We start from the raw sequence: 25,173 nt of genomic DNA on the forward strand, positions 1-25,173 counted from the left end.
GCTCCAGCTGTAGTTCTGAAGGTGTACTGCGTTGTCAGAGATGCTGATTTTTGGATGATGGATGATGTATTCATAGAATCCCCACAGTGTAGAAGCAGGCCATTTGGCCCACACTGAACCTCCCTGAGCATCCCACTCAGACCCACCCTATCCCTGTAACCCCTGCATTTCCCATGGCTAACCCACCCTGCACATCCATGGATACAGTGAGGAATTTCCCATGGCCGATCCACATAGTTGGACTGTGGGACCGAACCGGAGCACCTAGAGGAGAATGTCTGTGTGGAGTGTGCACAGTCACCCCGAGGCTAGTATCGAACCTGGGTCCCTGGCGCTGTGAGGCAGCAGTCTTAACCACTGAGCCACCGTACCTTGTCTGTCCCTTCACTTGGGCCTAAGAGCTCTACGGCATTATTTTTCAGACAGGCAGGAGAGTTCTGCCCAATAATTTGCTGTTAATGATTTTGACACTTCAGAAGCACATCATTGACTTAAAGTGCTTTGGGATGCCTGGAAGTTGAGGGATTCTATATAAACACTTAGTTCCTTTGTAAAATTGGTATGGCAGGAGCACTTTAGTTATTGTGTTTTGTTTTCACAGTTGACATGGATGATGAAGATGGACGTTGTCTGTTAGACGTAATTTGGTATGTATTTCATCTCCAAAAAAACCCTAAAAAAAAAGGTAAATAACAATGACTATTAGCTTTCATTTCCTCCTCGCTGTGTTTGGGGCAACCTTCAATTCATGTGAAGTGTGCTGTCCCTGGCCAAAATACTGTGGGGAGTTGGGGTTTTGTGTCGCTCCAGTATAGTAGCATTTCTGTTTGATTATTTATGTTTTAACTATCTGACAGGCAAATCGAGGGGGTAGTAATTGAGTTTCCAGCTGTGGATTGGAGGGATGTTGAAACTGAAGTTGGGAAGCTCCACCCCTCCCCACCAATCATTTCACTTCCTCCCGTCAACTATACTTCACACAATTTATTCTGTAAGAGGTTTGACTTGGGAATAGTCATGAGCTTTCTGACCAGAGAGGTCATCACAAAGGAATTATTTCAGCAGCTGAAAAACTGCTCAGGTTAATTTAACATTAATAGTGGGATATTTAATTTATCTTAATTAATCCTTAATTTCCCCTACCTTAATGCAGCAGAAGCCAGAGATTTGAGCAAGGGAGCCACCATGCTCGTAGCTGGAGAGTTCTAACCTGTACCAACGCAGGGACTGACTGATCAGACAAAGCAACAAAATGGGTCAAATATATAACATTTTAAAAGGAAAAGTCCCTGTGTGATCTCTGTCAAGAAGGCTTGGTGATTAATTATTGCATGAAGGGAATTATCCCTCAGTAACTGTAGTCCTGCCTTACTTTCAGAATCCGCTTAAATGTCTGTCTTCATCTTCTTGTATGCAATTAATGAAATAGTGGATCTGTCATCGAAACTCCTATTGGTCTAAGTTCAAACCCCACTTTCACTCCTGGAATTCATAGGTTTTGTTGAATTTGATGATTTTGTAAACTTTAGGTTTTACTGACTTCTCATTAAAGAATGAGCCACACCCCCAAAAGTTTTCTGCTCATAATTCTTCCTGTAATTTTCTTTTCTTCATTTGAAGATGAAAATTTTTACTGAGGTGCGGAATGTCTTCAGAACCTAAGCAAGCCTATATAACTTGTCAAACACTTTCAGGACAGGTACAGCATGGGATTCTTTAGTGTAAAGCTCTCTCTACATTCTGCTCATCAATCACTTCTAGGGACAGTGCAATACGGGGTGAAGCTATCTCGACATTGTCCCTATCAAACACTCCTAGGACAGAGACAACACAGGGTCAGATACAGAGTAAAGCTGTCTGTACGCTGTTCCCATCAAACACTCCCAGGACAAGGACCACACTGAGTTTGAAACAAAGTTTTCACTACACTCTCCCTTTTAATATAAAAAGAACACAACACCCAGTTATAGTCCAACAGGTTTATTTGAAAATACAGAACTGTGGAGCCTCACTTCTTAACCTGTTGGACTATAACCTGGTGTTGTGATTTCTGAACTTGTCCACACCAGTCCAATGCATCATGGCCTTTAATGTAACTCAGACCAGCATTTAAAAAGATGTCCCCTGCTGGGCCATTATGGCATTACAGTTTTCTCACTGTGTCCTTTCAGTTTACTTACGTTTTTCACTGCAAAATCAGTGAATGGACTGAGGCTACAGATCCTCATTTGATGTTGGACGTTTATAGACAGCAGAGACAGGACACTTTTAGCGTTAGATGTATTCAAATGTGTTGTAGGGGATGAAAGTCAACAATTGTCTCTCCCCTGTTTAGATTACAATCACTCTGTGTGCAGATTGGATTTGTGTAATTTTTTAAACATGAATGAAGCCTAGGAAGGCTGACTAGATTTTATCTATCAGTTATCTTTTTCCACCCTCTTGGTTTTATGTGCCAAGAGTTTTGTAAATCCTCTGCTAACAGAGTGGCTGTTTACTTTTGTTTTAAACAGCACAATACCAAATGAGAAGTAAAGCTTCCACGGTCATGCCTTCCTCAACTTGTTCCACTCAGAGGAGCTCCGACAGCATACTGTCGATGCTTACCTTTCTTAACTATTCTTAATCTTTTTAGTTGCAAAACTACTTTCTGACTAAATTTCTGGAGGCATCCTCCGTCAATAAAACCCCCTGTTTTGTTTGAAGAAAGTAAAGTTCACCATCAGTGTAATAGTCTTCTAACAATAAAAGACATAGGAGCAGAATTAGGCCATTCAGCCCATTAAGTCTACTCTGGCATTCGATTGTGGCTGTTATGTTGCTCGATCCATTCCTTCTGCCTGTAACCCTTGATCCCCTTACTCATCAAGAGCATATCTACCTCTGTTAAAGACACTTGATAATTTGGCCTCTGCAGCTCTTTACGTCTAGGAGTTCCCCAGATTCACCACCCTCTGGCTGAAGAAATTCCTCCTCCTCTCTGTTCTAAAAATTATCCCTTCACTCTTACACTATACTCTCGGGGTCCCAGTGTCTCCTCCTAATGGAAATATCTTCTCCACATCCACTATATGCAGGTGTCACAGCATTCTGTAAGTTTCAGACAGGCTCCCCCATCATCCCTCAAGACTCCAAGCACAGACCTAGAGTCCTCAAACATTCCTGTTATGGCAAGCCTTTCATCCCCAGGGTCATTCATGTAACCCTCTGCCAGGACCTCCTTCCTTGGATACAGTGCCCAAAAGTGCTCACGGTATTCCAAATGCAATCTGGCCAGAGCCTTGTACAGCCTGAGCATCACATCCCTGCTCTTGTATCCTAGCTGTCTGGAAATGAATACGAGCATTGCATTTACTTTCCTAACTGCCTGCTGCGCCAGGACGTTAATGATAAGAGAATCCTGAACTAGGGCTCCCAAATCCCTTTATGGTAGTCTTATTTTTGTTGCTTTTTTTTTCCCCCCCAGACAGGGTCATTGCTAATGGTTAAACCATTTCAGTTTCTTTTTATGAGCAGAAGTTAATTGACCTGAAGTGTACACTTTTTCTCTATCTCCACAGATGCTGCTAGACCGGCTGAATATTTCCAGTATTTTCCATTTTTAATTTTGGTTTTCAAGTATCCTGCAGTATTTATCTCTTGTTCACATTGACTGGTTTGTGCCTTTTTTTATTTCCCTGTAATCGGTTGTCTTCTGTTCCAATCACTTCTAGCTTTCTGTGGTTTTCTGAAGTAATTGGAAAGCTCAGCTGTTACTGATGTGTATCTTTTCCCTTTCCAGTGACCCTCAAGCTCTGAATGACTTTTTGCATGGTTCAGACCAGGTGAGTATAGTTTGCTGCTGTACCAAAACTGGAATTGTGTGTGTGTGTGTGTGGTGTTTGCTGGGAGAGTCCCATGTGTTTGTGAGCTTAGTTTCAATGATTTTGAGGGGGTGGGGGTGGAGAAAAGTGGCTTTAGAATCTTGCAGAGATAGTAGGAACTACAGATACTGGGGAATCTGAGATAACAAGGTGTGGAGCTGGATGAACACAGCAGGCCAAGCAGCATCAGAGGAGCAGGAAAGCTGATGTTTGGGGTCCAGACCCTGCTCCTAAGATGCTGCTTGGCCTGCTGTGTTCATCCAGCTCCACACCTTGTTATCTTGGAACCTTGCAGTTCAGTTCAGCCTATCATATGTTTGCCTGTTTGAAAACGTTGGGCTTTTAAATTTTCTGCACCACTTCCTTCCCTAAGACCCTGCAACTTGGTTCTCTTTTAAGCACCCGTCCAGTTGCCATTTTAAAGTTTCATGGAATAAGAGTCCCTTTCAACAATTGTTTTTCAAATCTGTGCTTCCAGCCGTCTCTGAAGAAATGTCTCCGTTTTCCCCGTTATTGTAAATGTATGCTCACCTGACCACTTCCAATGGAAAGTTTCTCCCCAGTTAGTCATTGAATCTTACAGCATGGAAACATACCACTTGGTCCAACTAGTCCACATCGACAATGTTCCCAAACTAAACTAGACCCACTTGCCTATGTTTGGTCCATATCCCTCCAAACCTTTCTTATTCATGAACATACCCAAACGTCTTTTAAATATTGTAACTGTGCCTGCATTCATCACTTACTCTGACAGTTTATTCCACTCATTAACCACACTCTGTTTTAAAAAGTTGCTGCTCATGTCCTTTTTAAATCTGCTTCCTCTCATCTTAAAAATCTGCCCCTAGTTTTGAACTTCTCCTCCCTTGGGAAAAGACCTTTTTTGCTATTCACCTGTATCCATGCCTCTCGTGATTTTATGAACCTCCTATAAGGTGATTCCTCAATCTCCTATGCAGCAGTGAAAAAAATTCCCAGGCTATCCATACTCTCTGTATAACACAGACCCTCTATTCCTGGCAATATCCTGGTTATTTTTTCTGAAGCCTGTCCAGTTTAATAATATCCTTCCTATAGCGGAGCAACTAGAACGGCGCACAATCCTCCAGAAGAGGCCTCACCGATTATCCTCTACAACCTCAACGTAATGCCTCAACTCCTATACGCAAAGGTCTGAGTAATGAAGGCAAGTGTGCTAAATGCTGCCTTAGCCGTCCGGTCTACCCGTGATCCAGCAAAACCCATGCACGTTCAAAATCATCCCTTAAACTTGCCAGCTCCGAGGAGAGCAATCTCTAAAATGTTTCCAATCGTTCCATTTACTGAGCTCCCTCATTCCCAGCTGTATGTCCTCTCCAGAATTTTTTCCTGCAGAGCATTGCACTGAAATTGAAGATTGTATAAGTATTGCAATGTGCAGTTTCCCACAGATTGTTGCCAGTGGCCTACACATGACTTTTATGCAACCCACACTCCCACCTACTTCATTTCTGTTTTATTCCCAGCAGATGTCAAATTCCAGTTTGCAACTTGACAAAATATCAAATCTTCTTCCTAAATTCCTTCGTTTTTGTTCTCAAAATGTATTATCTTAATAAGTACTAGTAGTGTAAGTAGGCCACTCAGCCCACCGAGCCTGCTGCACCATTTGATTAGATCATGCATGATCTGATTGCTATCTTTACTCTTATTACTTGCCTGACCCCCACGATTCATGAATTACTTGTATCTCGTGAACCTGTCTGAACTCAGCCTTAGTGTAATTAATTATCCAGTCTCTGTCTTTTTATTTTGGGAAAGAGTTCCAAATATTAATGACTCTGGGAGGAAAAGTATCCCCATATCCAGCTCATAAATGGGGAGATGCATTGTTTCCGAACTGTGTCCCCCTATTTCTTGATTACTCCCATGAGGAGAACTATGCAGTCAACATTTGCTTTGTCAAATTCTTTTTGGAATGTTGTATGTTTCAGGAAGATCTCCTCTCATTCTTCTACACTTATTAATTTGATCACAGTGACATCCACACTGCGCAGTTTCTGTAGGTGTCAGGAATTGTACATATCTGTGCTACAGTTTGAAATGAAGTGGATCCTTCGTTTACACCCAATATCTTACCACCACCCCGTGCCCCTCACTGCTCAAAAAATACCGCCAAAGTGCAGGTTTTCACTCTGAGAAGTTTCCTGGTGCAGTGGAGGTAATGGTCCAAGTCAGCGCCTCCAGACTTTCTTCTCATGTCTGTGTGGCTCAGTGTTTGTTTATTTTTCACTTTTTTTGATCTGAAAAGTGTTATTTTTTTGAGTGCGCTTTCACTTCCCTCTGTGGTGAAGTAGCAGTGGAGCCAGTGTGAAGTAACTGATTTAGTGATACTGCACCTTCCTGTCCCACTGAACACTGATGAGTCACATCCATTTCCATGTTTGGCACAAGGCCAGAGGGGTGTGTCAGTGTCTGTCTGCCTCAGTCTCATTGTTGTAGAATGACCATAGAATTCCTACAGTGTAGAAGCAGGCCATTCAGCCCATTGAGTTCACACCGACCTACTGAAGAGCTCCCCGCCTAGACCCACCCCCCCACCCTATCCCTGCCTATCCTGCCCTGGATACTGTGAAATTTAGCACGGCTAATCCACCCTAACCCACACATCTTTGGACTGTGGGAGGAAACCAGAGCACCAGGAGGAAACCCACGCAGACACAGAGCGAACGTGCAAACTCCACTCGGACAGTCGGCAGAGGGTGGAATCGAACCTGGATGCCTGTTGCCATGTGGTGCTAACCACTGTGTGCCGCCATGCTGCCATATTTACTTGCCTTGCTTATCCTTGTGCCCATGATGCCAGCTTGAAGACTGGCACATGCCCTGCACAGTGACCCCCCCCCCCCCCCCCTCCGCCGCCACAGTCCTTGAAGATTTTGTAAGGGATGACAGGGTACAGTGCTGTCTGCAAGTTGGGGCAGTCTTAAACACAGGCCATCCCCCTCTCGGTTGCCCCCAAAGAACCTCCCAGTGCTCAGTTACTGTGTGAAGTTCCTAAGCTATCTCCCAGCTGAGAATGAGTCAGTTTCTAAATTTGTGCTGACAGACATGGATTATTCCGATTTCTGATGCTGTAGGGCACAACCGTTTTCAACTACAGCTGGTCAGCAGCTTAAAAACAGAGACCTCCCAATATTTCTCTAAAGGGTATCTCAACATCTCCCAGCTAAACTCTGGAAGCCAACGAAACTGTGTGTTTGATTGTTTATAACCCTTGCGTTTGCAGATGAGGTCGGAAGTCGCTTGACACCAGGTTATAATCCAACAGATTTATTTAAAATCGCAACCTTTTGAAACGCTGCTCCTCACTTCATCTGACTTTGTTCACCCCAGTCTAACATGGCATCTCCGCATCATATTTGCAGATGAGGCTATTAAGATTATAATGTTTTGGGCCTAGCTCTTTCAGTTTATGTAAAGAATCAAGAATAGTGGCATTCATGCTTCCTGTTCTGAATTGTGCCTGGCAGCAAGCTTTAATGAATTGGTTCTTAAAGATTAAAAAGGGGGTCCATTAGGAAGAAGATGGCAGGTGTTTTGACAACCCTTCCAAGTACAAGGAAAGTTGCAAATGTCAGATTTTGAAAACAATTATATTTTAAACTGCCTGATTCCAAGAAAGAATAAAGTAGGGGGTTGAAGAACTGCTAATTAGGTATCCTATCTTGTTATGAGTTCCAGTTGGATTCATTGTCATGGGGATGGACTGTAACAGTGGAAGAGTCCATAATAAGCTACTGTGGGATCAGGCTGCAGATTTCCCTCGGACAAAGTCAGTCTGCAAGTATGGGAGAAAGCGAGAAGCAGAAAGTCTTTGTTGCTCATCAGTCATGAAAGTGAGTGAAAGCTGGTTATGTAGGTTTAAACAAGGCTGGAAGATTCACCTGGCGTTGACTAGAGTGAGGCATCTCTGGGGTCATCCACACTGAAAGTTTGAAGATTAGAATTTATCTGTCAGGAGAAAGAGCTATGAATCGCCTTGCCTGGTTCATGAAAAATAGTGTGACTGCTTACAGGACAGAGTAAAGTATAACTGTGAAGGGAGGTTTCAACTGTTTTAAATGTTAAATGGAGGATCTTGTAGTATTTAGGTTCCAAGTTACTGACTGAATTGTGTTAGTTGATGTTGCTTTCAAATTGTATGTTACATCAAAGTCTTAACTTTAAATCTTGTCTGACTCTTGGTCATTTCCTGAAACCTCGGTTTTCTTTAATGTTGGGTATAATTATGTAGTCCAGTCGTTACATGGACTGTCACTTTACTCCATGTGTTCACAACAATAAGGCCTGAGGGTGGTGTTTGTTCTCTTTGTAAACATGTTCTAAATTTTAACAAACAGCTCGATGGCGATGATCTCCTTGATACAACAGCCGATCCTGCCAGCGCCTTCTTCACTGACGCATCTGTAAGTTTTCGCTCTTAGTCTCCTCTTCCGTTACTTGGGCCTCAAAGAATTTTAAATTGATGCAACATGCAATGTCTTGAATGCTGGCTTCAGAGATTAAGGAAATTGCAAAGAATTTGTTAAATTCTCAACTGCAGTAAATCTTTGGCATATTGATGTGTGTTTTGGTGTGCATCATACTGGACATTCGACCAGGGCTTATTTTCATGTTTCTGCTTCAAACCTTCTGACCTCTTCTCCCAACCCCCATCCCCACTGACCACCACCTAAACTGGTCAGTCTTCAGTAGTGAGTTTGGTGACGGTCACGGGAACCGGAGGAACCAACTTAAACCATCAGATATAAGAGCAGCAATTGAGTGTTTGGCCCATTTGAGTCTGCTCTGCTATTCAGTAGCAATTGGTAATCGTCAACTCCCCTTTCCTGTCATCTCCCCTTGATTCCCTTCCTGATTAAAAATCTGTCTAACTCTCTCTTGATCCTGCCTCCACAGTCCCCTGTGCTAAAGAATTCCATAGATTTCTTACTCTGTGAGAATAAATTCATCCTTTTCTCTGTCCTAACCAGCAGACACACTACCCAGAGATTAGGGTTTCTGATCTTAAATTGTTCCACAAGAAAAAGCAACACATCCAGGTTTTCCTGATCTGGTCCCTTAAAAATCTTATGTTTCAATAAGATCTCCTTGCATTCTTCTAATCTCCGTTGAGTACAGATTCAGTCTACTCTCTGAGATAACAAGGTGTAGAGCTGGATGAACATGGCAGGTCAGGTAGCATCAGAGGAGCAGGGAAGGTGATGTTTCGGGCCTCGACCCTCCTTCAGAAATGGGCCCGTTTCTGAAGAAGAGTCCTGACCCAAAACATCAGCCTTCCAGCTCCTCTGCTGCTTGGCCTGCTGTGTTCATCCAGCTCAACACCTTGTTATCTCAGATTCTCCAGCATTGGCAGTTCCTGCTATCTCTTCAATCTACTGTCTTTTTCTCCTCAGAGGAAAATCCCTCAATACCCAGGATCGACCCCTCAAACCTTTTCCAAACAGCCTCTTCTGCTGTTGTAGATTTCTTTACACAAGAGGACCAGTACTATTCACTGTGTTACAAGTGTAGCCTTGTGTAGTTTTTTTCACAACTTACCTATTTTTCTAGGTAACCTTAGGATTAAAGACCAAAATTCCATTTGCCTTCCCTATGACCTGCTGAACTTTGTATGTTTGCTTTTTGTGATTTATGCATGAGGACTTCCACATCCCTCTGTGCTGCGGCTGTCTGCAATTTTTCTCGGTTTAAATAATATTCACCTCCTATATTCCTTCTGGCAAAGTGCATAACCTCGCATCTCCCACGTTCTATTCCACTAACCGAGTTCTTACCCACTTTCTGCACCTGTTTGTACTCTCCTGCAATGACTTTGTCACTTGCCTTTCCATCTGTTTCGGTGCCAGCAGGTACAGCGAATGACCAATTCCATTTGTTTTCGAAATCCAGCCATGGGAGAAGTGTAATGCAGGAGGAACCTCCCTCATCATGCAAATGGACCTCCTTTTTGACTTTGTATCCAAAGTACAGTTTGTCCTGCAAATGTGGCACTCCTTCACTGCTGTATTACCAGAAGAGATTTTCAACCCAAGTCTTAGCGTGGGAATTGAATCTATAGCCTTGTAATTTCGGGGCCAAGAATCATACACACCTGGCCAAACAGACTCTCTGCATCCAAGATAACAAAGTGTGAAGCTGGATGAACACAGCAGGCCAAGCAGCATCTCGCGGGTGCTGTGAAGAGCTGCTTGGCCTGCTGTGTTCATACGGCTCCGCACTTTATCTCAGATTCTCCAGCCTCTGCAGTTCCCATCGCTCTACATCCTTCTGGGCTCCATGGGAAACAACCCCAGCCTTTTATAGTCTGTCTTCATAGCAACTTAGGCCAGCGTAGTGCTGTGTCTCCTCTGCACCATCTGCAGTGTAATGGCACCTTTCCTATTGTGAAGCATCCAGAACTGCGCACACTGCTTTGTGGCCTAAACAACACCCTCCGCCATGGTCTCCCGGTTCTTGTATTCTTTGCTTCTTCCCCTTTAGCTCTCCATATCTTCACTTCTCAAGTACTTTTCCTCTTTCCTTTTCTTTTAAAAGTTGCTGTTGAATCTAACTCCACTGCCCTTTTCAGGTGCAACATTGCAGGCAGCTGTGGTTTGTGAATGCCAACAATACCGGTTTAATTCCTGCACTGGCTGAGGTTACCATGAAGGGCCCATCTTCACAATCTTGCTCCTTACCTGAGGCTCGGAGACCCTCGGGTTAAACTCCATAACGGTGATCTTCCTCTCACTAATGAGGGTGCGCTGAGGTCTTTTGGGACTATGGCAACTTTTACTGTCTTACATCCCAGATCCTGGTGACTCACTGCATTGGAAATTTTTCTCCCATCTCCTGTCTGCTTCCGTTCCCAGTTCCCTAAAATCCGTGTCTTCTGATTACTGATTGTGATGCCCCTGGAAACTGTTTCTCTCTCCATGTATCAAACCTTACATAGCTTTGAACATCTCCTCAGTCTCCACTTCACCTTCAGTGCCACACAAAAAGCAGTTTCAGTCTTTGCATGTGACCTTAGAGAGATATGGTGGCCCAGTGGTAATATCAATAGGCCAACTACCAGGCTTGGGCGGGGCGGGGGGGGGGGGGGGGGGGGAATTCCGATTCAAATCCTATATTTTTTAAAATTATTAATTCATGGGACAAGGGCATTGCTGGCCAGGCAGCATTTCTTGCCCCATCCCTAATTGCCCAAAGAGCAGTCAAGAGCCAACCGCGTTGCTGTGAGCCTGGAGTCACATGTAGGCCACATCAGGTAAGGCTGGCAGTTTCCTTCCCTAAAGGACAGTTCAAGGCCACATGTTGCTGGCCCAAAGTGGGCGAAGATATGTAGCTCCCGACTGGCGCAGTGGTCACCTCAGCTGCCCTGCCTTCGCGATGATCTGTTGTGAACCAGATGGGTTTTTCGACAGTGGTCATCATTAAACTCTTAATTCCAGATATTTATTGAATTCAAATTCTACCGCCCATCGTGGCGGGAATCAAACCAGAGTGCCTGGAACATTACCTCGGTCCCTGGATTAACAGCCCAGCGAAAATACCACTAGGCCTTGCCTACTGTAGCTGCTGGAAGTTGAATTCACTTAATTTTTCAAAAAACTTGGAATTGAAAGAGACCTTTATTGGTATCTTTCTCCTTGATTGTAATGAAAATTCATCTGATTCGCTCATGTCCACGAGGGAAGGAAATCTGGTGCATACGTGATTCCGATCCCAGATCAGTTTGGTCGACCGAAGGGCACTGAGGATGGGGAAACACCTACCACTTTCCCCACGTCCTGACAATTTTTGTTTAAAAAAGAAGTTCCTCATCCCTTTGTCATTTGGGTAAATCTGTACCTTCGCTATTGTTTAATATCCTTCCTAAAATGTGATGCCCAGAGCTAGATACCTTTAATATGAAAGGTGCTGTGGAAGTGTTTTAATGATGTATTCTATTGTTATTCAATTCACATTCCAATTTAAAGTGATTCTGTCATGTTCCAGTTGCTGCGTGAATGTCACCGTGATCCTTGACTGATAATTATTTTGGACTGGAGAATCTTATTGAGAGTTGCTAATGTATTGAATTTTTTTCAGCTTAATGTACAGGATACGACTGTTAATCATTTGAACAGCGGACAGACTCAGAATTCCTCCAGCGCAGTGGACCTCGATTTCCTGGAAGATGATATCCTCGGACCATCTCCTGGTTCCAACTTGCAGAATTCTGACCAGCCGTGTGATATCTTGCAGCAGAGCTTGCAAGAGGCCAACATCACCGAGCAGTCTTTAGAAGAGGATGCTGACCTGGACATTGCCTCGCTCCACTTCCCTTCCCTGCAGCCAGTATCGCAGGCAGCTGACGCCTCCCAGCTTTTCTCGACCAGTGCTGATTTGATTGGTTTGCAGCAGCAGCCCACGGTCCTTGCCCAGCAGACGCTGATCCAACAACAGACCATCGGCGGCCAAGTTGTGAACAAGGCCATCAACGTTCAGCCCTTTTTACAGCAAGTCGGACTGGGCAACGTGACCTTGCAGCCCGTCTCCAATCTCCAGGGACTGCCGAACGGAAGCCCCTCCGGGACATTGGGCATCGGGCAAATCCAAGTGCTCGGGCAGTTGTCGAACCAGTCGGTCATGACCATCAACCAGCCAGCTCAACAGATCATCACGAAGGCAGGGCAGCCCACACAGGTGACCACTGTGCCAGTCGGGAGCTACATATCTTCGCCCACTTCAGACCAGCAACAAGTGGCCTTGAACTCTGCTGGGGTCTCGCCGCCCAACGCTGGGCTCGTGCTCCACAAGAGCGCTCCTCCTGGAGCGCTGAACGGAAATTCTCTCTTTGCCGGTACATCCATCGCTCAGGCAAGCCAGGCGTTGACGGTCAGGCCCACTGTGAGCAATCCCATGATGCAGGCTCCGCTCTCGGCCCAAAACGTCATCATCCAGAGGACCCCGACTCCGATCCAGCCAAAGCCAACGGGAGGAGTCATCCAGCACAAACTCTTTCAGATCAGCTCGAAGCCGTTTGCTCCCACCAACACTGCACTGACCATCCAGAACGAAACTTCACTGCAGCAGCAACAGCAGCAGCAGCAGCAACAACAGCAAAAGGCCCAACAAAACGTGACTTTCATGGCAGGGAAACCTGTGCAGAATGTGGTATTCTCTGCCTCTGGGACTGGGTTCCCCCAGACTATCTCCTCCAGTGTGTTCAAGCAGCATCAGGCCCAGCAGCAAGCCTTGGGCAAATCCCTGAGCCTGCACCTGCAGGGAGGCAGCATTGTCATCCAGCCTCAACACATGCAGCAGGCTATGCTTCAGAACCAGAACCAATTCCTCCTGCAAGGTCAGCTGTCGGGTGCCTCGGCTGTCCCTCTTTCCCAACAGCTGTCCGCCTTGCAGGCAAATGTGAGTGGGCAGATACTGACTGCCCAGTCTCCAAGTGGCCAAGCACCGGCGACCCACATCATTGCCAGCCAGGGTCCAGCCGGCCAGCTGATCGCCAACCAGACCTTGCCAGCTCAGATCTTGACCAACCAGAACCTTGCTGGCCAGCTGAACTTGAGCCAGGTAATAGCAGCCCAGAATGCTCACGGAGCGACCCACATCTTGTCTGCCCCCATCCAGCTGCAGCCTGGCCCTGTGGGTCAATCCGCAGTCTTCCAGATGCCGGTCTCTTTGGCAAACAGCTTGAACCCACAGACGTCAGCGTCCGTCCAGGCAACCCTGGCCGGAGGTGCCATCAACCAGCAGAGCCAGTCGGCCGTCATCCAGGGGGTGACGCTGCCCAACCAGGTCACCATGCTGAACAGCGGAGAGAGCCTCGGGCAGGCGGTGAGCCTCCAGCAGCCGGCTAGCAGCGCCCCGAGTTCCAGTGTCATCCAGCAGCAGGCGGGGCCCGGCCCTGGGCTGATGGCTCTCGGGAATGGGCAGCCCTCCTTGCTGACCGTTCAGACTGCCATTGCGTCTCCGGCTCAGCCTTCGCCGCAGCCACAGCCGCCGCCACCGCCACCTGGCCAGACGCAATTAGCCTTGGCCCCTCAGTCCAGCAGCAGCAGCATGGTGCAAACACCGGGGAAAATTATCATCAGCCAGCAAGGATCTGCAGGAGTTATCAGCCAAGATGCAGCTGACATGTTCTTCCAGCAGGTAAGGCTGTGATATTTCATTGCAGCTTTTTTTTCAATTATTCGTTCACAGGATGAGGGTGTCGCTGACCAGGTAGCATTTATTGCCCATCCCTAATTGCCCAGAGGGCAGTTAAGAGTCACCCACATTGCTGAGGTTCTGGATGATGGTAGTTTCCTTCCGGAAAAGGCATTAGTGAGCCAGATGGGTTTTCCCCTGACAATCGACAACGGATTCATGGCCCTCATCAGACTTCCAAATCCAGGCATTTATAGTATTCAAATTCCACCACCTGCTGTGGCAGGATTCGAACCCAGGTCCCCAGAACATTACCAGACTCTCTGGATTAATTGCTAGACAATTAATACCACGAGACTGTCGCTCCCCTTTAAAGATGTTACAGTTAGCTTTCCTCTCACCTTCCACCACCACTGGGAATCAAATCCAGCAGGCAGCAGCCATTCTGCAATGCCTGGGCACAGGGGATGTCATACCAGGGCCTGACTGAGTTTAAGAGGCCTCACCGTTCTGTCCATTTCACGTGTGCAGGCTGAAATCACACCAGGGACCCCAGGCAGTCACCCTGTCAGTCTCCTCCTGATTGATCTGGCTGAGAACAGAGAGGCTGGAGATCTAAATCAGGACTTTGGCAACTCTTCAGTCCTGGTGCCAGACAAAGCTGTGCATTCAGCAACCAGGCGTGAGGAATATATGATGGATGGAATGTTAATCACTCTTGTTTGACGCTACCACTCCTGCGGAGAGGAAAATAAATTACAACCACTCCTCTCAGCTCCTAAGCTGTAATAATTGTGCCAGAACATAGGTGCTGCAGGAAGCTACTCGATCTCTCACGTCTGTCTTTCATTCCATTAGATTGTGGCTAAACAAAAAGTGAATAGAGATTCGCCAAAGTAAGATGCTGAGCTGAGGCACACGGGAATTGGAATATGAGTCTAATTGCAGACTGTGGTTCGCTGATTTCTCTTGTGGAAGATTGTTTGGCCTGTCTTTCCTGAAATGAATGAGCTCTAAGGCACATGTTTCCACTACAGTTTCTGTCTGTCTCCCTTGAGCCCCAGCTCTGTTTGTGGTGTGTTGCACATCAGCCATCTCATCTGGGGTCACCTGACTTGTAGTCACAGCGATGAATGAGGGAGGTTTTAAGTCAGTGTCACCTTGTTTCTCCTGACTCACAGTGGCAGCACCTGACCAGTGAGTACCTGGGTTTGGGTAGCATCAGGGTCTAAGGCAAATCTCTCTCGCCTCAGAGATCACTGCCTCAGGTACTAGGCACAGGCATTATCAAGGGAACAGCAATGCAGGTCACATCCACATAAGCCTCAGTCTTAAACTACAGCCAATCCTCTGCACTAGTCCTCTTTTGGAAGGCAAGAATTTGGGTTTTACACTGCCTGAGCATGTGCACACGTGTGTGGAGATGCTGGTGTCGGAAGAGGGGTGGGGACAAAGTCAAAAGTCACTTGACCCCGGGCTATAGTCCAGGTTTATTTACAATCAAAAGCTTTCAGAGCAGCAAACTCTCTTTTTGTGAAGTTGCATCTCTTTTTTTTTTCTGGGTCCCCCAATTAATGGACAACACTTCTCTCCCTTTTACTGTGTCGTCATCTCCAACCCCTCAATTAGACCACGCCTCGAACTATCTAAATTTGAGCAAATGCAACCTGACGATAGTGGAGCTTGTTCTAATGATTTAACCCTTTGGGCCCTGGTGCCGTTCCGGCGACTCTGCCCCTGTGCTCCATCCACGGTTAGTATCCCTTTCCTGAAGGGTGGTGACTGGAGCTGAAGGCAGATGGTCTAAAGTTGGGGTCACAACGGTAAACAGCTGAAGCACCTCTCCCCTTTATGTTCTGTTTCGCTTGAAATAAAGGCCAGCCTGTCATTGGCCCAGTGGAACCATTAGTTTTAAGTTTTTAATATCATACTGTCAACTATTGGTTGCTGGAAATTGTATTTACACTGTCACCGCTGGCAGTACTGACAAGGATCGGATATTCTTTTATCTTCCCACAGCCACCTATTTGTCAAATCAATCCAGGATACTCTAGACTATAGGTTCGTTGTGAGGTCCACACAACCACCATAAGGTGTGTTTGCTTCACATCCTAAAGTCACCTGAGTTGCAGGGCCCAGAGATCTCGGTGGTCAGTCAGAGGCGAGACAGGGGACCTGGGGAGTGGCGGCCCTTTCCAGTTGTAGCCACAGGGAGCAGTGGTACATGTAATAGAGAGTGCAGCTCAGAGCAGGTGGAACTACACGACACGATAGATAGAGTTATAAATGAAACACAAATGGTGCTGCAAAGCTAAAAAGACAGCAGCTGAGTAACGTGTATATCTAACAAAAGGCACCTTGCCACCCCCCGCAACCCCAAGGGGAGTTAACTCCTGTCCCCAAATGATTGCCAACTGTGTTTTTCAACATGAAATTGCATTGCTGTAGGTCCTTTAAAAGTCCCAAGATGCTTCTTGGGAACGATTGTCAAAACAAAATCTAATGCTGAGCCACTCGAGAGCTTTTGGTGATGAAAAACTTGGTCAAAGAAAAGGATTTTAAGAAGCATCTTAAAAGAGGAGAAAGAAGGTAGGGTTGATGGGTTGCCAATGGTGAAGTGATTGAAGTGGAAGAGGCCAGAATTGGAAAAGAGGAGACGACCGGCAGGCTTTAGGAGGTCACTGAGTCCTGGGTGGAACTCCAACTGCAGATCACGTGCTTCCATCGCACTGTGTTTTATCATTTTACGTCACCTGTGTTTTTGCACTTTTTGTTTTGTTTCTCCATCCCACGCCCAATCACCACCAGCCTTCCACCGAGTCTGTGACGTTCAGCTCTCGCTAACAGTGCAGCGTGTGCTGATAACTTTGTCTTGAACATTGCAGCAGGAACAGAAACAGCAGCAGCTTTACCAGGCGGCCCTGAAACTCCAGCAGGAAAAAGGCCTGAACCAGCCGTCCCCTCTCAGCTTAGCACCGACTGCCACCACGAGCAGCGTCCCTGCCTCGGTTATCGTCAGCAGTAGCGTGGGGCTGGTACCGGCCACACCCGCAGGACACGCGGACTCCAAAGGACAAACAGTGCTGCCCGCCCTGCCGAGCACTCCGTTCCAGCAGATACGGGCTGGACAGGTAGTCCCCCCTGTCCTCCTCCCCAATCTCTTGCTCTCTGGTGCTTCTACTAACACAACTCTTGCTTTGAGTTTGACGGGTCACGGTCAGCACTATCTGCACAAAGCTGTCAAAAAACATTTGGCAGAAACTTTTTTTTGTTGCTATGATTAAAAAAGAACTGTGGGTCCCCAGGACCTGAAATGAAAAACTGGAATTGTGGAGGAACTCTGGGAAGAAAGCAGAGTTAACACTTTTTTTTTCTTTTTGGGTCTGGTGACTCTTCGTTTTATTCCGATCACCGACTCGATCCCAGCTTGTGGAGTATTGTGTCCATTTGAGTACTGGAATGCAGGAAGGTTAAGGGTCCTGGTGAAGGAGTAACAGAGATTTAACAGAATGGCTAGCCCCACAGATGGGCAACTGGAGAATCCGTGATTGCTCTGTTGAGACCAGAGGGAATTGGAGGAGGTTTAAGAGGTGTACAAAATATTGTATGTTATCGGCAGGAAAGGAGAAATTATTTCTGGTGATAGAAGGGATGGTAACCAAGGGAAAACTTGGAGGGTGGAGCAAATTACAGCAGATGCTGGAATCTGTACTGAAAACAACAAACGCTGGAGATCACAGTGGGTCAGGCATTTCGGTGGAGAGTGAGCAAGCTAACGTTTCAAATCTAGGTGACCCTTCAGAGCTGACATGAAGTGTGGAGGAGCAACATCTTATGCCACAGTGGGGTGTGGGAGTACTGGGGGAGAAGATGCTGATAGTGCTGCAGTGATAGTGTAGGATGTCTTGAAAGTAATTGGCAAAAGAATTGGTGGGAGATGGGGATAGACTTTCAGTCGGCTGTGGTCTGAGACATGATGCCTGAAGAGGCTGGTGGAAGTAGAATTAGTAATAACTTCCAAAGCAAACTGGACAAATACTGGCAAGGCCGGGGCAAAGAGCTGGGAAGTGGGACCAATTTGATTTTTGTTTGGAAAAGTTGGGTCAGTCATTTGGTGATTGAGTGAGATGAAGAGGGGTGTGAGGAGGTTCAAGTAGAAGAAAGATACCAGTATGGATCACTCTGACCAATGAGCATATTCAGCAGAGAAACGGGCCAGTTAAAGCTTGGTGATAATTTGAGCAATACATACCAATCAATCTCTGACCTTTACCACTGGTTTTGGTAGTTTAATTCAGACTGTCTCACAGAAAGGCAGGATAGTGAGTTCTGAGCAAAATGCTCAGAAGCCGGAGATCGCTCCAGGGTTGGGGATGACTCTGGTTTGTCACATCTACCAAGGCCATTTGTCAATCTTGCCCCGTACTGTTTGTTTTAAATGTGCAGCTAGCAATTTTTGACTGAACCCCGTCAAAACTCGTGTGTGTGTGTGTGTGGCCTGTAACAGACTGGTGTACCTCCCCCTCTCCAGGCAGGCTTTCTTCACTTGCCCTTCCTTCTGCCTCAAAGCTGCTGTTTACTGTTCTTTCTACCTCGCCTGTGTTTAACTTTTTTTCACATTTACTTGTGCCTGAGAAAGATTCAGATTGTGTGATGTGTCTGTATCTGATTTTTTCATAGCAGTGCAGAAAGATCATTACTTAGCCAGCATCTGCACCTGACGAGTTTTGAGAAGATTTGTAGGTCAGGTTGAGGTTCTGGATGTGAGTTTGCTCGCTGAGCTGGAAGGTTAGTTTTCAGACGTTTCATCACCACTCTAGGTAACATCATCAGTGAGCCTCCGACGGAGCTTCATCAGAGGCTCACTGATAACGTTGCCTAGAATGGTGGCGAAACGTCTGACACCTAACCTTCCAGCTCAGTGAGCAAACTCACATCCAGATCTGCACCTGAGTCATACAATACTGCAAGGTCAAAACAATCATTCTTACTTTCTGCCCAAAAATTTGCAGAGTGTAATCACAGCAGGTGGGGTAACAGCTTAGGGGTTTGGAGGCTGCTGAAGAGATTTAAGTGTGGCTCCAGGCAGGGGGACTTCAAGACAACGTTAAATTTCAGAAACCGTTGTTCTCAGACCAGAGGCATTCGTCAGAAATTTGACACAGCTGTCTCTGTGCTGGGAGTGTTTGATGGGACAGTGAAGGAAGAGTTTGCCTCCATATCTAACCCTGCCCTGTCCTAGGAATATTTGATGGGGACAATGTCAAGGGAGCTATATTTTCAGTTTGAAAGTGTAGAAGAAGTTTAATTCTGTATCTATCCTGGCGCTATCCCTATCCAATCCTGCCCTGGCCTGCGAATATTTGATGGGGACAGTGTGGAGGGACCTTCACTCTGTATCTAACCCTGTGCTGTCCCTGTCCTGGGTGTGTTTAATGGGGACAGCGTAGAGAGAGCTTCACTCTGTTTCTAACTACGTATGCCCTGGGAATGTTTGCTTACACTGGATGCCTGAAATTAAGCCTACTTTATTCCCTGCGCAACAACATTCACCTTGATCATCCTGTGAAAGTGTGCAGAATGTTTGTTTTTTTTGATTTTGGATGAGAAAATGAATCATCCGTTTCACTGTGGCTACGTTCTTAAGCAAATTGTCAACTGAGATTAAGGGTGCTGCAGATAATTTAAGTAGGCGTTAAATTTCGAATCGGGGCCTGCTTTGGATCAAAATAGCAAGCTGTGTTTCTTCTATTAATTTCCTTTGTCAAACTGTTTTACCTTGAGAATGGACTAACAACCTAGAGCCCAGTGCAATCCTGTAGGGATCAGATGTAGGATTATGGAAGTTTGCACCGTTGTACTTTTGTCTGGTTCACTCAGCAGATGGCCACAGGACAGCAAAAGACAGGCTTGCAGCAGCTCCCGGTTACTTCGCAGTCACCTCTACCTCAAACACCACAGAACGACAGCCAGCTCCACCTACAGATGCAGTCTCCCCACCAGATGCAGTCTCCCCATCAGATGCAATCACCACACCAGTCACGTCCACCCTCTCAGCCGCAGCCTTTGTCACGACCTCCCTCCCGTCCTCAGTCACGCCCGTCCTCTCAGCCCCAGGTGCTGTCCAGGCCACCGTCGGAGCCTCTTTCCCGCTCTTGCACGCCGTCCCAGCTGCCCCTCCAGCCCCTGTATGTGATTCAGACACAAGTCCAGTCCTCCCCGCACAGCACACCCCAGGGGCAGCACCCGATGAGGCCTCCGTCACAGCCACACGTACAGGTTCAGTTCCAGAACCCCCCTCAGCCTGAGCCCCAGCCCCAGCCGCAGTCTCAGGCCCAGCTGACGTCTCCCACCCAGATACACCTCCAGGTCCAGCCCACCCCTCAGGTCCAGAGCCAGGCCGAGGTGCAGACCCCATCCCACCTCTTGCACCTGTCGACAGCACCGTCCCAAGCCCCAGCCGAGCATCATCCGACTCAGTCTCAGTCGCAACATGTCCAGCTGCAGCTGCACTGCCAGTCCCAAGCGCAGGCCCCTCTACAGCCTGTCTACCAGACGCTGCACCTCACAGCCGAGCAGCAGCACCGGTTCCAGATGGTTACGAGCCAACTTCAATCCATGTCTTCGATTCCCAACCCCACCGACCAACATAAAAGCATCATGGAGAAGCTACAGCAGGTGAGTGCCTTTGCATTCTCCTTTGGTGGGAAAGGTGGAGGGGGTGGGGTGATGGCCAGGATTCCAAACTGCCTGGACCCTGCTGTGTTTCAAACGAGTTGGGGGTAGAAGTCCAGAAGACTGACCGATTTAAATCTTGGCGTAGAGTTTGGGTTGCTGCTGCACTTGGGCCTTTGAAACTGCTGGGAAAAGGTGAAGATTGAGGAAGGTGAGCAGTTTAAATGTATTGATCTGGCAGCTCTTAACTTCACACACCAGTGTTTCTCAGGAATGCAAATACACTGAACCTGATCAGAATGAATTTCTTTCTTGGCACTCCACCCTTCCCAAGTTGGCTTGCTTCCTCCCTTGGAGATATTAATGCCCTGTTAGGATAATATTCTCTGGGCACTGTTCACCACCCATCCTGAATCTTTCCTCCTCCTCCTCCTCCTCCTTTTCCACTTGCCCTCCCAGTTTTGTTGAATGAGCACCATAGGGTGAAATAAAGTCATCGTCATGGAAGCAGACCCTTTAGTCCAACTCGTCCATGTCCACCAGGTATCCCAAACTTAACTAGACCTCTTTTTGTCTGCAGTTGGTCCATAATCCTTCTAAATCCTTCCTATCCACGTGCCCATCCCGATGCCTTCTAAATGTAATAATTGTACCAGCCTCCTCCATTTCCTCTGGCAGCTCATTCCATACACACACCACTTTCTGCACAGAAAAGTTGCCCCTTAGGTCCCTTTTGTAAGTCGTTCCCCTCTCTCGCCTTAAACCCTCCCAGTTTTGGTCCCCCCCCCACCCTGGGGAAAAGATCTTGGCTGTTCATCCTATCCATGCCCCTGATGATTTTATAAATCTCTATAGGGCTACCCTTGAGTCTTCGACGGTCCAGTGAAAATAGCCCCAGCCTATTCAGCGCCTCCTTGCAGCTCAAACCCTCCAACCCTGGCAGCATGCTTGTTTTAAAAAACGTTTTTGCAACCCTTTCTCATACAGAGGGTCATCATGCTCACTAGCATGGATCACTTGGGCCCTTTACTATAAATTCAGTGCAATTATTTGAGAGTCAGTGCAGACTAGCATCAAACCAGAGACATGACTGTGCATCTTTTTTTTTTCTCCAACAGATGCAGCATAACATAATTCTACAGGCCAAGCAGTCTGCAGCGAACCAGACTGTGGCTGGGTTTGGCCCCTTGAGCAGCCAGGCACCCACCATGTTGATCAGTAGCCAGGTGCAGTCTCCCAGTGTACCAGCTCATGTACACACCAGCTCAGCCAGCATGAAGTCCCAGTCTCATGGGGGCGGTCAAGCAGCTTTAGCAACACTGCTTCAACAGACATCTGTCCTTGTGAAGACGACCTCAGCAGGTACGGCTAACAAACTCATTAACTGCAATCATTGTCTACATGCGATTGCTCCGAGTTCTGTTCTGTTTCCCGGCTCATTGTCTTGAGTTGATGTTTGCATTTTTATAGCACCTCTCTCAAACTCTGGGGTCTTCAAAGATCTTTAAAGTTAGTGAAGTTTTTTGTTTTGGCTTGTAGCCACTGTTGTAAGAAACCCAATAGCCAATTTACACACAAGGAGCTTCCAAAAATAGCATTAAGGTGATGACTGGATAATATATTTTATCAACGTAAAGATAATATTGCTGAGGACATGAGTAAGTCACAAGATGTTCGTCAGGATTGTATTATGGGGTATTTCGCATCCAATTGCGGGGGGTGGTTGGGGAAGATGGGAAGTTTTGTTTAATGTCCCATCCAGAAGTTGGCATCTCTACCAATGCAGCACTCCCTGGGTATTGGAACAGGAGTGGCAAACTGGGGGAGTGGGGTTTGAATTAACAACCATCTGATGTGAACACAGTTTACATGGCTAGAACCCAAGGGGAGCAGTGCTGAGTGCAACCGTGATGCAGATTGTGTTTCCTGATGTTTGTGTTTCACCTGGGTGGACAAGTCTGTGTGAACGCGGTCAACTGAAGTTGTTGCTGCTTCAGTATTTAATGGTCCAATGAGTTGCATCATTAGTAGAGACAACTTTACTCCTATAGCTCATTAAACACAATCCTCCTCATTATGTCAGGTACCACAAGCACAACAAGGTCTCCAGACAGCAAAATCATCTCAGGGGGAGTCCCTGGAAGTACGTGCCATATCCAGCAGGGAACAGCGGTCCCTATACAGATGAAACCTCTCGCACAGCACCAGATTCAGCCAGCCCTGCCGGTAGCAATTGTAGATTTCGTACCTATGACGACAAACCTGTTTTCATGTTGCAGCTTTTGTAATTGATAAGTACCACATTGCTTTGTGTGTCCCATTACCTTAGCACGGTGATGAGTATGAGTGTGAACGGTAAATTATACTTTGCATCATTTTTACCGTAGAGGATAGAAGTAATATTCCAGGAGGAGCTGTAAATAAGGAAATGAACAGGAGAGAGGAACTTGAGAAAAGTACAAATGTCCAGGGAAATGGTCCTGAGCAAATTGGCGGAGTCATGGGCTCAAAGGAACTGATGGCGTTTATCCTAGCATCTTGAAAGAAGTGCCTTTAATTTGATTGTTTATTTTGTTTACCAAATTCCCCAGATTCGTGACCGGTTCTATTAGATTGTAAGCTAGCAAATGTAATGCCTTTATTCAAAAAGGAGCAAAGACCAAAAGCAGGAAATTGCAGACCAGCTATTGCAACATCTGTCAAAGGGAAAATATCAGAAACTGCTTTTAAATGCACTGTAGCAGGGCATTTAGAAAACAGACCAGGCAGTCGTGCAGCATCAACATGTTCTTGTGAAAGAGCTATTTCACTGAATCATTTTACTGGAATTCTTTGATTTTAACAAAACAAGAATAATGGAGAACCTGTGGATGTACTGTACTTAGATTTCAGAAAGCATTTGATAAGGTACCTCATCGCAAAGAATATTGCAGAAAATCAGAGCTCGGGTGAGCGAACATATTTGCACAGATAAAAAGTTGGCTCACTAACACAGAACAAAGTGGGTGTAAGTGGATCATTTTCTGGTTGACAAAATGTGAACAGTGACCTTAAAGACACAGAAGCAGAAGTAGGCCTTTCAGCCCATCAGTGCTCTGCTGTTCAATCAGATCACAGCTGATCTAATAATCCTCAACTCAACTTTCCTGCTATTTTTTTTGGCCATTACCTTAATGATCAAAAAATCTGTCTCCACCTTAATGACCTGAGCGTTAACAGTTCCTTGTCGTAAAGAATTTGACAGATTCACTACCATCTGAGAGAAGAAATTGCTCCACGTTTAAGTGGTGTACCAGATGATCAGTGCAGGGGCTGCATCAAAGGTATGGTTTCTAACTTGCTGATCATTGAGCAATTGGAAAATAAATCGTGAAGAGGAGATCAGGAAGCTACAAACTAATTCCCATCGTTTGAGTGAGTGGATCAAGATTTAGAATAATAGGATCCCTACAATATGGAAGAGGCCATTTGGCCAAGAAGTCCACGCTGCCTCTTTGAAGAGCATCCCCCACAGACCCAAAACCATTAGGAAAATTGATACAATATTATAATTTTATCACAAGGGGAACTGAATACAAAAATAGGAAATTTATGCTTCAGTTTCACAGCGCCAGTAAGGTCACATCTGCAGTATTGTGCGATACTATTAACTACTTGATTTAGGAAAGGAGCTAAATGCGCTGAAGGCAGCTCAAAGTTTACTGGACTAATGACGAATGGCCATGCTGTCTTATAAGGTAAGCTTGGATAGGCTAAATTTGAATCATCTAGTATTTAGAAGAGAAAGAAGCAACTTGATTGAAATATGGAAGATCTTAAGTACCCCTGACATTGTAAATGTGAAGAAGGTGTTTCCTCTTGTGGGAGAATCTGGAACTAGCGGTCAAAAACAAGTTTAAAAATCATGTGTCACCCCTTTAAAGCAGAGATGAGGCAAAATGTTTTCTTGAGTCTTTGCTTCCACCACCATTTCAGGGAGAGACTTCCAGATCCTTGAATATTTTTAAGGCAGAAGTAGATGGTTTCTCATTTTAAGCAAGGGTTGAAACATTATTGGGGTAGACTGGAATGCAGTTTTGAAGTTGCAGTTAGATCAGCTGTGATCCTAGTGAATGGTGGAGCAAACGCGAGGGTCTGAATGAACCTTTATCTGTCTCTGTCTCTCCCACTCTCTTTTCCCCCTCCATATTCCCCTGACTGTTCCCACGAGCTGCATTGACCTACTGATGGATTAATTGTTCTTGGCTTTTCTCAGACTAAACCTGGAGTAATCAGTTCAATTTCTGGTCTGAATATGAACTTGACCAAAGGACCAATCCAAATCCAGCTCCTTGGTAAAGGGCTAACACAGTTAATGCCAGCGACCTCTGTCCCAGCGCATCAGGTACGTAGGGTGATCAGTAAAACAGCTGACCTAGTCTTTCCAACAGGGATGGGCATTTGCTTCTGTGACAGTGCT

General features: G+C 46.1%; 1 protein-coding gene across 4 annotated transcripts in view; it reads left to right on the top strand.

Moving 5' to 3' along the window:
• The first annotated feature begins 606 nt into the window (after positions 1 to 606).
• The window catches only part of LOC125447773 (BRD4-interacting chromatin-remodeling complex-associated protein-like), a 41,370-nt gene continuing 16,803 nt past the window's right edge, over positions 607 to 25,173 (top strand). Inside the window, exons 1-9 of one of the 4 annotated variants that reach the window (XM_059644025.1) lie at positions 607 to 647; positions 3,782 to 3,824; positions 8,249 to 8,314; positions 11,985 to 14,042; positions 16,925 to 17,170; positions 19,920 to 20,717; positions 21,833 to 22,076; positions 22,798 to 22,940; positions 24,970 to 25,098. In XM_059644025.1, the coding sequence (XP_059500008.1) occupies positions 607 to 647; positions 3,782 to 3,824; positions 8,249 to 8,314; positions 11,985 to 14,042; positions 16,925 to 17,170; positions 19,920 to 20,717; positions 21,833 to 22,076; positions 22,798 to 22,940; positions 24,970 to 25,098 (3,768 nt within the window). The remainder of the gene's footprint in view (positions 648 to 3,781; positions 3,825 to 8,248; positions 8,315 to 11,984; positions 14,043 to 16,924; positions 17,171 to 19,919; positions 20,718 to 21,832; positions 22,077 to 22,797; positions 22,941 to 24,969; positions 25,099 to 25,173) is intronic. The other 3 variants (XM_059644026.1, XM_059644027.1, XM_059644028.1) reach the window with 3 other exon arrangements.

Source organism: Stegostoma tigrinum, unplaced genomic scaffold (assembly GCF_030684315.1).
Source record: "Stegostoma tigrinum isolate sSteTig4 unplaced genomic scaffold, sSteTig4.hap1 scaffold_437, whole genome shotgun sequence".
In the NCBI taxonomy this organism is placed as follows: domain Eukaryota; kingdom Metazoa; phylum Chordata; class Chondrichthyes; order Orectolobiformes; family Stegostomatidae; genus Stegostoma; species Stegostoma tigrinum.